The 17,397-nt window shown below is 42.0% G+C and overlaps 2 protein-coding genes across 2 annotated transcripts in view; one reads left to right on the top strand and one right to left on the bottom strand.

Annotated features, from left to right (window-relative positions):
* The window catches only part of RSRC1 (arginine and serine rich coiled-coil 1), a 344,188-nt gene extending 343,333 nt beyond the window's left edge, over positions 1–855 (bottom strand). The window contains exon 1 of the mRNA XM_034781218.1: positions 691–855. Within this exon, the coding sequence (XP_034637109.1) occupies positions 691–840 (150 nt within the window). The 5' untranslated portion in view covers positions 841–855. The remainder of the gene's footprint in view (positions 1–690) is intronic.
* A 2,971-nt stretch (positions 856–3,826) lies between these two features.
* Positions 3,827–13,552, top strand: SHOX2 (short stature homeobox 2). The gene is made up of 5 exons (XM_034781735.1): positions 3,827–4,457; positions 7,287–7,495; positions 9,775–9,832; positions 10,167–10,255; positions 11,539–13,552. Exons 1-5 carry the CDS (start codon positions 4,172–4,174, stop codon positions 11,830–11,832), a joined length of 936 nt encoding a protein of 311 aa, XP_034637626.1. The 5' UTR covers positions 3,827–4,171; the 3' UTR covers positions 11,833–13,552.
* The last annotated feature ends 3,845 nt before the right edge of the window (positions 13,553–17,397 follow it).

Genomic DNA, 17,397 nt, shown 5'->3' with positions numbered 1-17,397 from the left:
ATTCAAGGGTGGTAGTGTTGACGTGGTCTGATCAAAAGACAAGAAGATAAATGCTGCCAGCAAAATTTATACAAAATGGGGCAGCACTTTACAGCAGGATACAACAGGAACAGGCTCTATTTCCTTACAAAAATGATCCCATTCACTGGGACGTAAGTAGGGGTAAAAGATGCGGAGGATACCCTGCTTCCACTTAAGAGCATCGGTGCTGGAACTAGGGGTGCTGGGGGTGCCACACCCCCCTGGCTTGAAGTGGATTCCATTATAAACAGGGTTTACACTCGGAATCAATGGCTCTCAGCACCCCTCCCTCCCTCCCCCATACAAACTGTTCCTGCACCCCTGCTTAAGAGCCCACCTAAGATTGGCAGGAGTCTCCAAAAAGGGGGCAAGTGACTAGTGTTGGCCTCGCTTCCCCTTGTGGGGGAGGGGCTGAGGAATGGGGGCCTCCCTCAGGGGCGGGTGACTGGTGCTGGCTTCGTTTCCCCGGGGGTCGGGTGGGGGGGGCGGAGCAGGTGGCCTGGCAGCCCGGGGCGCTGGGGCAGGTCGGCCCCGTTCCCCAGCCGGCAGGGCCCAGGCCGCGGAGCGGGCAGCGCCCGGCGCTTCCCCTGAGTCTCCGTGGACGCACCAGCCCCCGGCACCGCCGACCCAGAGAGCGGCGACGAGGCGGCCCGGACCCAGCCACGTTACCTGAATCCCGCCTCCGGCCCAGCGAGCGAGAGCCCGGAAAAGGCCGAGTCTAGGGCCGCCGGCTCGGCTCGGCGCGGCTCCCTGGTTTGAGCTCAGCGCCTTCCGGGTGCCGCAGCCAGGCAGGGCCAAGCCATCCCGGAGCTCATCCATTCAGCCAGGCGGGCAGCAGGGCTAGGGAATGCAGAAGACATCGATTAAAGCTCCTGCACTTCTCTCCACTGAGGATAGCAACGATCATCCTAATAATAATCATACAAACAAATTAATTAATTAATGTTCACTGGGCCTGTGCGGGCTTTTTAAAATGCAGCTTAAAGTGGTAAAATTAATGTCCCTTCTTTAGCCAAAAATGCTGGAATAAATCACTGGGCTCTGTCTCTATGGGTGCACTATGATTAAAATCGCAATGATTTATTTGCAAATTCCTTTAAAACGCCGTGTTTCTCCTTCCTCTGGAGCTGGTGATGGGCTTCTGAGGTTGGGTGCAAATTAGTTTTTCATTTAAGAGACTATTTTGACTCGTGGTGTTTGAGGGAGGAGGCGAAGGGGGCTGTTGGAAGGAGGGTGGGGGGAGAAATAAAATTTATAGTTTTTCATTTAAGCCAAAAGTAATTAAAGAGGCTCAGTATTTCCTGGAATACATACTACATTGACATATTTTTTTCCCTGGCAGAGAGATCTATTTCCCCTCTGCCATAAAGGAAAAGCACTTGAAGTGGTGGAGTAAAGTAGCCGCTGTGTGCTTTGGGTCGCTTCTGGGTGGTGGGTAAGTGGGAGAGGGGGCTGAGTTTTAAAACTGCCTGCTATACACGATCTTCAGTTATTCGCAGACAGCTGAGATTAAATAAAACAGTTCAGTTAATTAGTCCTGTTAAAAAGATGCCCAAGTCTCCAATTTATAAGGGAAATGTGTTTCAAATGATCCCCTACTTAACTTTTTTTAAAACTTGATTAGATGGCGGGTGGGAATTGCAGACTTTGGCTGTAATATAAAAAATACGTTGTTTCTTTTTTCATTGTTTTCTCCCCCACAGAAAGAATACAGAACACCCTGAGTACACATATTTGGGAAGAATAAGGGAGGTAAACGCTTTCTATGCGAATAGTTTTTGTAATAATTTAAATATTTGCATAGCAGTTTAATATTTGCTTAGCTTGTTTATAATACTAACCATCAACTCAGAATTCCTGGCTCAAACATGTAACGTTTTAAATGAACCCTTCAGGCATACATTCATGTACAGACAACTTTGATTTGTCCACATTATTTCAAAAAAACACAAATTGTATGTTGTAGACCGAATAGTTGACACTTATTTCACTTTTAAGTTTTGAGACTGTTTGGTATTTAAAATATTCTGAGTTTTACTTCAGTTTTATATGTATTTATTAGAATCTGTGTTGCCACGGCGGGAAGTGGAATAAACTATGTGAAACAAAAAGAAATGTGTTCCCACGGATTAACATGTAAAGTTCAGTATTTTGAACGTATTCTCTTTTCGTCTCACTTTGTTATTTTAACAGTAACGTCTTGTAATATTTCTGTAGTTCAGAATAATTGTGAATTCATTTAATTGGGCCAGTGATAACAATCTTCCCAAACAATCTCAAAAATCGATAACACATACTGATGTTTCCGTTGCTCCTTTGAAGACCAGTACTTTACAATATCAAAACTGTCAGTCTGAACAGACTAACCTAAAAGTACTCTGTATTTCAATAGGCAAAATGATGTCTTGATTAGTTTTGTATTCTAAATGCTAAAACTTAGTAAAAGTAATTTATTGACTATTGTATCTAATACACAGATAACTGGATCTGATAAATGCTAATTAAATTATAAATACGGTACCTATTATAGTAAATAAACACTCTTATGTAAAGTCGTCTTTCAAGAGGTCAAATGAAAAATCAATACATAAGCAAGAGTTAAAAAATTTTGAATAATTTATTAGAACTCTACTAAAAGTGTAAAATAGCTGCATCCTAAATAGCCTGTCAATGAAATTACTGTCTAAATAGGATTTAAACAACAATAGCAAAGCAGTATTAGCAATAAATACTGTAATACGGTCTAATCTGATCCTTCTATTTGTCATATAAAAATGTTAATGACAGGGTTGCATATGTCATTCTTAACTACATTTTTTTTTATTTTGTGTGTTTCTGATAATATTTTAGGACTAACTTTTCAAGCTTTCCTGTCACGTAATGTGTTAATGTTTACATAGAATCATCAAGTCCCCTGTAACTTGCACATTTCCATTTGCTTTACACAAATAATTTAAAAAATAATACTAAATATAGTATTTCTTCACATATTATGAAAAACTGTCTTCAAAAATGAACTAATATTAGCAATATACACTATCCGGGAGAGTTTTCCCAAAATGTATGTCTATTTTCAGTGTTGACTTAATTACTAAAACAAAACCTGTAAAAGTAACTGTATGTATGTATGTATCTCGTCTCAGTCCTGGGGGATAAATATAACACATTCGAACTGCAAACAAATTTAGAACAAAAGCATCGGATTCTTAACACAAAAGTAACTAACTGTGTTCCTCTGGGGAGGTTTGTTGACGCAAATGTAATAATAATGTGATACAAAGAAACAGCATGGGGCAACATTACTTCGTGGGTACAAGAACGTACATTGCGTATCACCCGTTCCAGCTACTCAGACACACTTTTAAATTTGGCGTGTCAGTAAACATCTGTTTGGGAAATATCTTGACAAACCAACCGCACAACCTTTCAAATTAACACACATCTCTGTCTCTCTCTCTTTCTCTTGTTAATTGTAACCGACCAAAACAGCACTAATCTCTTGGTAGAGCTGTTTCTTCCCTCGGACAGTAATACCTGCATGGCTAGTACTGTGTGCTGTGTATACACGACATTTGTAGGAAGCGCTCCCCCATTCCTTGTCCTCTCTCCAAGCCGACTTGTCATTTTTCATTTTGGCCACTCCCCTGCAGATCCTGCCCATCTCCCCTGTGTTTAACTAACTCAGGACACTAGCGCAAGATCCACGCCTAATTAAATTAATTAGGGATTCTTGTCAATCCTGGATTAATGGCCGATAGCAAGCCCTGGCCACAATGATCTGAAACCTGGAGGACTAGCGATCTTTCTGCCTCGCTCTTTCTCCTTGGTGGTGCTGGACTGATACAGGAGAAGCGGGTTCATTCATAGTTCCAAGGGGAGGTAATTTGCTCAGAACAAGGGGCAGGCTTTGCAAAGTATAAATAGTGCGACTTCAATAGCAACATCACTATCAGATCTGAACTCTTAGCAGGAAGAATTGTCAAAGATCTTAACATTTAACAAGATCGCTCCAGTTGGGAAACATCAGCTCCCATTTAACTCCAGCCCCATTGCAGCTGCCCCCCTCCCCTTCCCACTCCATTGATGTGTTATTGGGGGGTTTGGAACAGTAAGAGGAAGAAACAAGGGGAAGGAGCCCTGAGAATCGGCGATGGAAGAACTTACAGCTTTTGTCTCCAAGTCGTTTGATCAGAAAGTGAAAGAGAAAAAGGAGCTGATCACATACAGGGAGGTTCTGGAGAGTGGACCTGTCAGAGGAGGCAAGGAGTCAGGCGGCTCCAGCGAGCCCAGCCGGGAAGACGTGAGCAGCCCAGCGGTCCGAGCAGGAGGAGTAGGCGGCGGCGGTGGAGGAGGCGGAGCGCGGTCTCCAGTCAGAGAGCTGGACATGGGCGCCGCCGAGAGAGCCAGGGACACGGGCACTCCCAAACTCAGCGAGGGTAAAGGCAAACCCCATGCACCCCGCGGCCCCCTTCTCTCCCACCCATCCCCCCGGTAACGTGGGACAGGCTAAGGGACTGAGTTCAATAACCAGACGGTTGTTTGGGGGAGAAACGGGAGGAGGGGAAGGTTTTGTTTTCCCTCAATTTTTGCTCAAAGAACCCCAAATGTAGCTCTCAGTCTTGCAGGCGCTTGCCTGGCCTGGGCACCGGGCTCTGCAGCGGGGGTGAAAGTTACAAGCGAATGAGTGTGTCCTCCCTGATCAGGGCTCAGAGCTGTAGCCTCTACCCGGGTGGGAACTGACAACCCAATGTTTAGATTTTGGAAAGAGCCATTGCGTAGAGGACTTTTGTGATTATAGAAACAGCTTTTTCCTGTCTCTGTCCTTCACTTGATCCATCGGGGGTTGCTTCAGACCAGGCTGACGGTGACTATCAGGCTTTATTTCTCGATGAACTTTTGTTATGGTTTCTCCAACAATGAGTGTGTAAATCACACCATAGAATCGGGTTACTTGTTCTGGCGTATAGGTTAGTAGGCTGCAATGCTAAAACTAATTACATTTTGCAGTACATATTAATATATGTTGTATTTGCATAAGACAATGTGGCAGATTTAAACTTGACTGTCACATTAACGATTCCAGGGATTTAAACAATAATACCATTAATTTGGAGAGTCTGATATACATTAATGGGTGTCTTTCCATGTTTTTCCAATTAAGGAAAATATATGGCATGCCCAGAAGTTTAGATTAAAATATTTAAGCATGCAATTAACTTGTTTATAACATGATCTGTTCCTGATTAGAACATAACGGGAAGTTATTGTGGTAGGAACCAAAGCTACATTACATATATTAATCCATTTATATTTAAAAAGCTTAAAAAGCCCCATAGTATAGTTGAAAGTTTGAAATGCTGTGAGTATCTATATTAAGTATATTTGATGTTTATACCTTATTGACCAGATATTGATAAGGATATATTTTCATGTTAGATTATTTTTAAAACATGCATTAAAACAAGTGGCATTAAATAGGAATGTTTTATACAATGTCGTACATTTATTTTAAAAGACAGCCGATTGCATAACTGGATATAAATGCTAGGTACAATGAAAATTTGTTTAAAAAACCCTAATAGTTACAATGCAAGCATGTGTTATACCAGGAGACCCTTTTCTTACACTTTCTGTTTGGATTTATCTGTCTGCCTACATGTGTATGTATATATGCAGAGATAGAGAGACTGAGTGAAGGAAATAATGTTATAAAAAGCACAAATGACATCCCGTTTGCTTATTCAAAGAGCACTATAGATGTCAGCAACATTTGAATGGCTGCGTTTGGTTTTAAAATGAGGATGTAATATCTAGGGACTGTTTACTTCAGACCTTTTGTTCAAAGAAGTATTTCTCTCCAGATCGGAACTCGATTGAGAACATCTTCCGGAAATGATTTTATAAACAAATTCTGATAGTGATCGTAGGGTTATACAGAGCTGCGAGCGCAGTAAACAAATCCTGGACTTCAGATGCGCAAATAAAATCCCATCCCAAAGCACTGCATCAGGAAGCAGGGATTCGGAAGAAGTACAATTACAGACACAACTGGTTGTTAGGAAGCCCTGCAAATATGAATGAACGATACAAATAGCGTCACTCAGTGATATTGTAATTTATATGCGTAGCTAAGTGAAAGTGCCGTCACCAGAAAATTAAACAATACCAATAAAAACACCAGGAACCCTCAGCATATGTAAATTCAGAAAAGACAAATGCATGTTTTATTAAACACTGGAGGTGCTGAGAGCATGAAAGGCATTAAACAATCCAGAGACAGTCCGGATGCCAGATTTACCATTTAAACCTGTTGCTGTGATATTTAAGGTACTAATTCACCAAGAGATCGCAACTTGCTTTTTTTATTTTGATTTTCAATAAATAATGACAGGTAATGGTATGAGGCTTTACATTTGTACCAAGGGTAATTCAAACATGGCGTGTCTCTTGCCACTGTCCGAAGACAGACAGGCATCTGAGGAAGTGGGTTCTAGCCCAGGAAAGCTTATGCCTAAATAAATCTGTTAGTCTCTAAGGTGCCACAAGGACTCCTCGGTGTTTTTGCTGATACAGACTAACACGGCTACCACTCTAAAGACTGGCAAGAGGTTCCCACAAAATGACACTGAAGTTAATAGGGCCGACCTTAACTCGGCCTCAGTTCCTGAGCGGGGCAATGCTATATTTTGGTGGGCATGGCATTTCCCTGCTATTTGTCTCCTGCGTGCGCCTCGATGGGTCTAGATTAAAATAATGATTCGCAAATAAAGCCAGCAAGTTTGCAGAGAGAGAGAGAGTTTGCTTGACAGCTCTGATGGTTTAAAAGGGTCACAGTTTGACTCTGCAATGATTTACTGAAATTATGCTGAGGGGCTCGAAAATGTAGATGTAAATCAATGGCCTGGTTTGACTCACCCACACAGGTCAATCCTTAATCTAAATACATTTGGAAATAAGGCCTTTACGTGAAAAGTGTTTTGTTGTCGCCTTTTCTGCCAGAGGACCAGCAATGCTAATAGGAAACCCAGCGCTGACCCAAAATCTCACTCCGAATGAAAACAAATGTTCTTTTAAAATGTAGCTGGCCATAATCTGTTTTGAGACGTGATCTTTAGCATTTCCATTGACTCTGCTCTCCTTTCTTTTCCTCAAGCCACGCACATTTTCCTCCTAAAGTTAAGAATAAAAACTGGAGTGGCCAAATCCCACGCCCGCGCTGGCAATTCCGGTGAAGGGTTGGTCTGATTGTTTTGTTTCACGCTCAGTCTCCCCAGAGCTGAAGGATCGCAAAGAGGATGCGAAAGTGATGGAGGACGAAGGGCAGACTAAAATCAAGCAGAGGAGAAGCCGGACCAATTTCACTCTGGAGCAGCTGAACGAGCTGGAGAGGCTTTTCGATGAGACCCACTATCCGGACGCCTTCATGCGAGAGGAGCTGAGCCAGAGACTGGGACTGTCGGAGGCCAGAGTGCAGGTAGGGTAGAAAAGATTATTGCAACATGTGGGGCTCTGTGCGTAATTTAGTTGGAATACAGCATTGCCTATGGACTTGCCGTACCTGATGAAAGGCTTTTAACTCACAAATTCTATAATGTCCATTTAGATTCTGTCCCTGGCCACAAAAGATACTCCTGTGCCGAATTGCACCCAGCATATGCGTGAACCACTGCTCCGTGCTTTATGATGTTTATGTCCTCCTAAGCTTAGGGCCTCTTACTTATAAGGATTTTAAACAACGTTTCATTTTTGGCTGACTGTAAGAATTACAACGGATGTTTTGTTCACGTGAACTGTGTTTTTCCTAGTCTGCTCCTGTCTTGGGGTTTACCATGCGGATGTACCAATTAAGTTTATAGATGTACTGACTATAAACTAAATTAGCAACTGCTAAGTGAGGAAATTTTACGGTCAGTTTTTACCGGTGGTTCTTAAATCTTAGGCGAAGCCACAGAAAGGGTGAACAAGTTTTGCTGAACTGGCTTTGTTCAGCATTATTAAAAAATATAATCTATAACAAAAATATCCGCCTATTTTATTCGCTTTTCTTTATATAGAAGCCAAACCAGTTACCTGGACGTTTACTTTCAAGCTTCTCTCTGGAAGTTTTGAAAATCAGATCTTGAGCTCTCTCCAGTTAGTTTCACCTAACTGCAATAACTAGAGGGCAAGCGGTCTGGGGCTTTCCCCAGATAGAGAGCCGAAGGTAACTTCTAGAATGAGAACAAATGTAGCTGTTTCAGTGTATTTCCCTTCTAATAATAAAATAAGAGAAAATGATGGTCATTATTTGTTGGAACACATGGAGCAGTTTTAGGCCCCAACATCTGCAGCTGTTGGAAAGTACTGCTGTAACAGATACTCCCCCTCAATCTTTGTGCTTATAGGCCACCATCTGCACCAAACTATGCACACAATTCTTATGGGGTTTCCCTGCATCTTGTAATAGGATAAGGACATAAACAGAGCGGTCACGTTGAACCAAAAAAGTAATAATAAGCAGCCTTTGGCATCACAGCCTCACCAAACGAGCCTTCCCTTTTACTCTTCTCTACTTTTCTGTTTTCCGCGGAGGCAGTCACCTAATTATGCTGAACAAATCTTCAAAAAACCCCAAACGATAAAAGACCCAACTTCCCTATGAAAAATTTAAAGGAGATGATTCCGTCTGGTGGATGTTTGCTCGACAAAGAATACCACTGTAGCACCTAATCCACACTACTATTATGTCAAATCGCAGGGTGCATAATAACCTTTAGAGATTTACATAGATTAAACCCATTCCCTTTACATCGTTCCGGAAAACGCTTTGCAATAATATTTTACTTTGCTTCTCCACTAATTTGTAAATTATGGAATGTACCTTTTAAATGAGAGTCTGGAAGTGGGCGTGGGTGCTGGGCCGATTTAACTTGACTCAAATAAATTCTAGGCTGGGGTTTGTGTGTGTTCACATTTATAGTTGATTCAAAGTAAGACCCCAAGAAAAGATTATTTGGGGTTTTATTTTGCCTTGGAGAAAGATTATTTGGTAGCTGTGGCTTCTGAGATGCAGAGGTTTCTCTGATAAAGTGAAATGTTTAAAAGACCCTCTCTCCTTCTCTTTAAGGAAGTCGAACTTTATTATTTAATTTGTTTTAATAGCTCTATATCCAACAGTAAAAGTATCTTCTTGCCTAACGTGCAGACTTTTCTATAGAAGCATATTAGATTATCATAATAATGAGACAATTATTCCGCTTCTGTGTTACACTCCACTGCACAGAGGAACAGAGAAATTCTAAACTTCTTTGTAGTGAAGCTTTTATGACAGTAATTACCCCCCAAAAGTGAGTCATTAAATGCTTTGGTGTTTAGTTTTCCTTGAAGATAAAGCTAATTAATATTACAGGCTATTAATGAGCACATTCTTCTCAGGTCTTACAGCGCAAACATCTAAACCCATTATCACAAGTTAGTATTAGATATCAGGGAGTGATTTAGGTCATTTGGGACTCTAATGTGGAAAGATGAAACCAGGGCTAAGAAAGTAATTTATCGAGAACTAGTATGGGCTGCAAATGTCTATTTTCTACATTTTTATTATTTTCGTGATGCCTCTTAGTTTCTAAACTTGTAAATCGGGGCTGCCCTCCAATACAAACAAAACAATCTGTTTGCAAAAACGGTATCAACACTACTGTGTTCTTTTGTTTTGATTCTCTTTTAATGTTGGTTTTCTATTATAGTATCTAGGTTATTTTTCTGTTTCTTCAGGTCTGGTTTCAAAACAGAAGAGCTAAATGTAGAAAACAAGAAAATCAACTTCATAAAGGTATGCTTTATGATATCATAAAAGAGGCTTCGGTTGAAAAGACTTATACAGTATCGATAATACCAGTTAAGAAGGAGAGTTCCTGCTGAGAAACACCTAGGGCTCCAGATTTGTAGGATATATGTTCTAATATGAAGGCTACCTATATTATATCAAAACTATTATTGATTATAAATGGCATTAAACTTGTATCAATGTATTGGCAGAAAGAAAGAAATGTTGGAAGCAAAAGACTGTAGTTTGCACACCTATACGTTTCTGGAATTCAAAGAATCACTTATTGCAAAGTAAGGCTAAGCCGATATTTATGTATTTATTTTGCTGATTATTGCAGGGGTTCTTATAGGAGCAGCCAGTCAATTTGAAGCTTGCAGAGTTGCACCATATGTCAATGTAGGCGCTTTGAGGATGCCATTTCAGCAGGCAAGTACAGTAAAGCCTACTTGTAACCATAAAGTGCAAATGAGTGACCCCGATTTTAGGATAAGGCCTTTTCTCCCTATATTAAATGACTGTTGACAGCATCTATTCAATATTTATACCGTGATTATATAGAGGGAACAATTCACTTTTTAAAAAGCCACACACTTCCCCAGATCTGCCTGCCCAACTCTCTGTCATCAATGAAAGCTCCGCTGGGGATGGAGGGCAGTATCTGGCTCTTTAAAAATGCACGAAAAGATTGCACTCAGAGGGTTACATGGGAATGTCCTTTCAGTCAAAGTTTGCCGATTCTGATGCAAAACTGATGAATGAAAGTGTTTCTAAAGGAGAACTGTTCTAACACATCGGTTTTACTCCTCACAGAGAGTAAAACTGGTTCGGAGTTCTCTTTTTATATAAGGAAAACCAGCAAAAATAGCTAACTACATAACTGCGGAGCCAAATCCCACCGGACACCGCCACTGCCATCCAGACACGCACACCTCTTCCTCCACTCCAACAAGGGAAAACCACTCCCTCATCTCAAGCCAGCGGTGGGCTAATGATAATAAAATAATAATCGTTAGGGGGATTATTATTCATAATGAATGTTTGCATCCATGTAAAACGGTCTGCCTGCCCTCCTGACTTCTTCCAGATTGCTGTTATCAGCCTGTGATAAAGGCTGGGCGAGACAGCAGTAACTTTGAGTATCAGAGGGGTAGCCCTGTTAGTCTGAATCTGTAAAAAGGACCCTCTGTTACTTTTTACAGTAACTTTGACATGTTTTTACTATAATTAAAAAAATTAAAAAACTCTAGGGCAAGAACACAGTTTCCTTCCCTTTCACACACAGGCACTCACTGCAAGGCACACTCACAGACAGACTGTCACACAGACAGGCAGACTGCCACACAGGCTGTCACTCAGACACAGGCAGACAGTCACACAGGTAGGCAGACAGTCACGCACAGGCAGATTGTCAAACAGACACAGGCAGACTGACACAGGCAAGCAGACTGTCACACAGACACAGGCAGAATGACACAGACAGGCAGACTGTCACACAGACAGGCAGACTGTCACACAGGCAGACTGCCACACAGGCAGACTGACACAGGCAGGCAGAGTGTCACACAGGCAGACTGACACAGGTAGGCAGAGTGTCACAGGCAGATTGCCACAGGCAGGCAGAGTGTCACACAGACACAGACAGGCAGACTACACTCCCAGCCCCGTTTAGGTGTGTTAATGCTTTGTTTTTATTCTTGTTACACCTTTAGGATAGTCATTGCAACGTGACGCCCTTGTCCTTTCAGGTTCAGGCCCAGCTGCAGTTGGACAGCGCCGTGGCACACGCACATCACCACCTCCACCCACACCTGGCCGCTCACGCCCCCTACATGATGTTCCCTGCGCCGCCCTTCGGCCTGCCATTGGCCACACTGGCCGCGGAATCCGCCTCAGCAGCTTCGGTGGTGGCAGCAGCGGCGGCGGCCAAGACCACCAGCAAGAACTCCAGCATCGCTGACCTCAGACTGAAAGCCAAAAAGCACGCGGCTGCTTTAGGGCTGTGACTCCTCCTCCGCCCCTCCCCCCTCCACGACCACCTCTTGGGGACTCTGCAATCACACAGTCCAGAGGATCACAACACAACACATCACGGCAAACACAAGCGAAAGGCTAATGACTTCCGTGGGTCGAGTCCTATTTATGACTTAATGCAAAACACACAGAGAACCAGGCTGGAAAGAACAGAGACATTAAAACAAAACACACACACCCAGAGCGTGTATGTGTGTGTGTATGTGTGTGAAAGCGAGAGACCAGATTTCTAAAATCAATTTAAAGAACAAAAATAAACAAAGGAAAGGAACAAAACCACTGTGAGGTATTTCATAGGTTAAGAAATATGAAGAGAAATAAAATATTATTAAAGGAAATCGAGATGTGAGAGGGGAGACAAAAAGAAACAACTTTAAAGTTTTTTTTTAATGGAGAAAAAAAAGAGAGAGAGACGAGAAACTGAAGGAAGATATATACTTATTTAAAGAATTAGATGAAATAGACACGCAGCTGGGAAGTTCACAGGTTTTGAAACTGACCTTTTTCTGCGAAGTTCACTTTAATACAAGAAATTTGATAAGAGAGGCGGGCCTCCTTTCACGTTGCATCAGATACTTGAGTTTAACAACCACGTCTGGAAATAGCGAGAAGAAGAAAAGAAAGAAGAAGAGACAATGATTTCTCTGAGAATTTCTAATGGGAAACTGTCCGGGATATTTCTTCCAGCAGAATTCCGGGTTGCATGTATTTGTATTTCATTGATGGCGTCCCTTTGATTCACTTGCACTTCACCCTCATCTTTAGTAGAAAAACAAAACAGACAAACAAATGTGGCTGATATTTTTAACCTTGGAGGAGAGAAACAGAGAGAGAGAGAGAGAGCGAGCGAGATCAACCACTATCTTTTTCATTCATATCTTTGTTGGCTGTTTGTTCCCCCACTCCTGAAATAGGGGGGGATCAGAAAGCATGAAACCAGAGGAGTATTTCTCTTTTGCAGGCTCTCTGATGTCCTCAGGACAAAAACTGTATTTAATTCCCCAACCACACAATGTTAAATTCCAATAATAGGTACTAGGTACATGTAAAATATGTTGATACACACGAACAAAGTTTATTTTGGCTATAACTTGTGAATTGATAGTTGACTGTCAAACATTTACATTTTATCTCATAAAGGTGTATCTATTCACGTAATCTTGTGATTTTTTTTAAATTTGAAAGGCATATAGATATTTAATCTGGGGTATCTTGGTGATTTGTATCCCAGTTTGCCATCAAACCCTCATGACTTTAGTACTTTTCTGCCAAGAAAGAGGGAAAGCTCTTCTAAGTGAACTTCGGTATGAACGGGCTTTGTAACTATTTGTTCTCCATGAAAACAAAATTATTTATATTCACCGTATTTTTTCTAGTGTATTTTAAGTTATTTAAAAAACCCGAAAAAAGATGCTGTTATTTCATTACATTTGTTGTCAGTACAATATATTTTGTTTCACTCAGGTTTGCTTCACCTTTGTTAATGCTTTTTTGACGTCACAATTTTCAATAAGTGCCAAGTTATGAATTTAAGACACTTTTGCGATTTATTGAATGAAAAAAGTTTTAGCTGACGGGTTTACGTCACTTCTGGTACTGTTAATATTAAATAATCAGTGACATTCTTCCATTTTTGTGTTTATACCTTTATAGAGCGTACATGTTTCTTTCTGCTTCTTAGAAAATGCAACAGTTACAAATCTATAATGCATCGCACAATGATGAAGGATCGTTTGTCCCTATGTATATTTAAAGGCCACTTTGAAATTAGTTTATCAGAATTTCAGTTTTATAAGAATAATACTTAATTTGACTCTGGCTTAAAAAATAGGCAAATGGAAATAATATGGCACTCGGGTCTTTAAAACCTCTGTCAAGTTCCTTTAGGTAATAAAATTGGGGAAAGTGTAATGAGTCAAAATATTTTTCATTTAAGAAACCCTGAGCATTTGCATTTTTGGAAAATGTTCTCTCCCTTGTTTTTGTAGTCAGTATCCCTAATGGTGCCTCATAGATGAAAAGAGGATGTGGTATGATATTTTCTAAAACCTGCCTAAAACGTTTTCCTAGGAAACATTTTATAGCCAAAGGGTTTCAGAGTTTATATGGCAAGATTGCTTTAGCTTTTTTTTATTGTAGCCTTTGTGTGTAATACTGCAAAGTCTTTTGTGTATCAATTTATGTAATTAAGGTTAGCAGGATAATAGTTACATTAACGTGTTAAAATGTCTTTCGGCTGCCTCTGGAGTGGTTTGGAAAAGTCATCTGAATAATGTTGTGCAGACAACCCACCAATTTAATCCAAATTATCAAAAAAAGCATTGGTGCTTCCAGTGGTTTCCTATCATTAAACAAACCAGCCCCCAAATGGTTTCCATAGTACAAGTGTATCACAGCAAAGAGCGGAGCTCTCGTTTCTGTCCTACATTAGCGCTTCTTTGGGGGGCTTTAAATCATTTTTCTGTGGGTGTTAAGGCGGTGTGTAGTTTCCTCACTTTAGAGAATCCTAAAGGAGTTGGAGGAAATCCCGATGGGATTATACTGTCAGACAAGCAGGAACTCCCTTCTGTCTTCCCGGGCCGGAGCCGTATGCAAAGTCTGGGGATAGCTTCCTGACAAAGAATTGAAAAACACGCGGAAATCATTTGCTCGTCCTACATCCCTGTCCAGTAAAAGGCCCAATTTCCTTTGCTTGGTCCTGGGCTAAATAGTTTTTTGTTTCTGTCATACAATAATAGCCGGCACTAAATATTTAATATTAGCTTCCTGTTTTACTCACAGGTAGAAAGACAAGGTGGGTGAGGTGACATATTTTATGGGACCAAGATCTGTTGGTGAGAGAGACAAGCTTTCGAGCTTACCAAGAACTCTTCTGGAAAGATTGTGTCTTCCCGCAACTGAAGTTGGTCCAATAAGCTATTACCTCACCCATCATCTCTCTAATATCCTAGGACCGACAGGGCTACACCAAGACTGCATTGCTCACAGTAGTAGGTTTGGTCTGATGTCCTGACTTGTAATACAAAAGCGTCCAACAGACTACAGCGGACGGTACAAAACGCGACTGTGCACCTCGAAAGATGAGGGCGCTGGGTTCACCTGAGAACTGTTGCTCAAGTGGCTACGTTACAAAGAACCTGCCCAGCCTTTAGACAAATGATGCGCCAGTCTCACCGTTTACCCGGAGCAGCTCTGACGGAGAACATGGTTAAGTTAGAGCCCTGGAAAGGGATGATATGGTGGTCATTTGGGTGTGTTTCGCGGTGCAGGACAGCTTGATAAAGCGACCTGAGTTAGCCGCTGATGGAAAACCCCTATTTAAGTGTGTGATCCAAGTGATTAGAAAGTGCCCATTCTCCATACTTGCGACTCTTGTATTGCAATTTAGTGCAGAAAAGGCCGGCTAGGGACCTCTCCCTGCCCCTCCCTTACTTCTTCTCTTCTTCTAGCCCAGCCCCCTTCTCTGAGCCAGCCCCACCCTTACTCCTGCCCCTCCCTCCTACACGTGGTGGCTCCGAGTAGCAACTTCCCGGTTCTGGGGCACATGCCAAGGCCCCTGCCGGTCCTTATTTCCCCACGTTAGTCCTGCACACAGCACTTCGGCCCAGGGAATTACCGGTCTGCTCTGTACTACTCTGGGTGCATTGCCTCATGGAATTATTCCGCTCCCCAAACAACTCCCTCCCCACACACACCTTGTGGGACGCAGCCCTGCAGGTGGCTGGGAAGTTAGACTGAGTGGTAGGGCGCAGTTCAGGCCAGCTACCTGTCCCTCCCCCGTCCCAAAGAGCTCTTGGCATCGGGGGGACGAGCGGAATGAGGCTGGCCCGGGAGGAGAGACCCAGGAAGCAGCAGCCTGCTCCTATCCCAGTGCGGAGAAGAGGTAGGGATGGCTTCAGAGCAAGCGTTTGCTTGCCCGTGGCTCACATCGTCTGTGCGGGTCATGCACTGTAGGGCTTGGGAAAGGCAGCATCGGGCATCCCTGGGAGGCAGAGACCTGGTGCTGTGGCGGAGCACGAGGCACTGGCGAGAGAGCTCCTGAGCGGTGTGAGCTTTACTCTCCCCTCGCCTCGGCCCCGACACCGAGCCCAGGGCGGAGGGAAAGGGCAGCGTTAGCAAAGGGGAGCAGCCAGTTGCGCCGGAGAGAGCCTCGCCCCGGGGGTTCCCAGTCACGGAACTTGCTGGAAAAGGATCCCAAAGTGTTTCTTTTTGGGAGGTAAGAAGTGTAAATATTCATGGAGTTTGCTAGCGTCAAACCCCCCCCCCCCCCAGCTCTTCCAACTCTGAACTATCCCCGCCCAAACCAGCTCAGTTTAAGCAAGAATTTCTCCCACGTTTTCCAGCTCTCACCAATGCAGCTTTGCAGCCAAACTTTCTGATAGCAGGAGGGTGAGAAGGCAAGATCTCTGCTAGTGAAACGCCACTGCTTCAGACTGAAAGGACGATGAACATCTTATCTGGGCTCTTACACATCTCTAGCTTTAGTCCATCAGCTGGAAATACTTTCAAATAATGCAATACTCAGACTTCGGAACTCTCCCAAATGCTTTTTTGGCTTCTGTGGCATGAGATTGCTTCCCCAATCAATTTACATCATAAATTGCAAACAGTTGCAATAAGATATCAACCTTGTTTATTTTACATAACCTCAAGCACTTGACAAGGCTAAACAGCGTCACAGAAAAGTCAACCTCCATCCCTTTAATGAGTTTGTGAGAATTAAAGGGTCGTCCCCTTTTGCAGAGCATAAAAACATTTTAAACTATTTGGGTTGTCAGAATGTTACAAGAGAATTTGCAGAGTAACCGTGTGCGAAAAGTTATCTGAATAGATACAGTCTTAATTTTAAGATTAAGAAAAAGCATGCCTATAAAACAAACAAAAAAGTAGGTTCAGCATTTGAAAAATATATGGTAATAGCTGGCAGAAAATGATAGATTTTATGTTAGGTAAAGGGTCTTTATCCAAATGAAAATAAGATACAGCTAATTCTAAAATCAATAGTGCCAGCTATGGTGTCAATTGATCAGTGAATAAAGTGATTAATTAGTATGTGCAGAAGTAGCTAATATTACAAACCAGTCATTCTGATTCCATAAATTTACATCCTGAATATTCAAAACATATTTAAAATAAACTTGTCACATTTCATATGATCTGTTTTAAAATTTGACCAGCTAAAGACTCTATGAATACAGTGTGTTCATACTCTTAAAATCTGTTGTAGGCTATTGCTATACATAACTCAAACCATGATTGATATATACGGTCTGAATTTTAAATCTTTACACTATGTTCTAATAGTGGCTTGCCTATCTTCAGGATGATCATAATAACAACATGAAAAATATGCTTTTACCATAATGAAGGGAGGTAATTGGATGACATAAGGGAATTTTCATTTTTATTTTTAAGCACAGTCCAAAAGAGAAAATATTCTTAACATGGGATAATTTTGGACAGGAATACTCAAATTCCTGGATTGCTTGGACTGGAATTACATAATACTTCTTTAGGCCCCCAAAGTTGGCCAGAAC

The sequence above is a fragment of the Trachemys scripta genome, chromosome 9 (genome assembly GCF_013100865.1).
Source record: "Trachemys scripta elegans isolate TJP31775 chromosome 9, CAS_Tse_1.0, whole genome shotgun sequence".
NCBI lineage: Eukaryota > Metazoa > Chordata > Testudines > Emydidae > Trachemys > Trachemys scripta.
The sequence above is the reverse complement of the archived record's forward strand: the minus strand, read 5'-3'. Positions and strand labels throughout refer to the sequence as shown.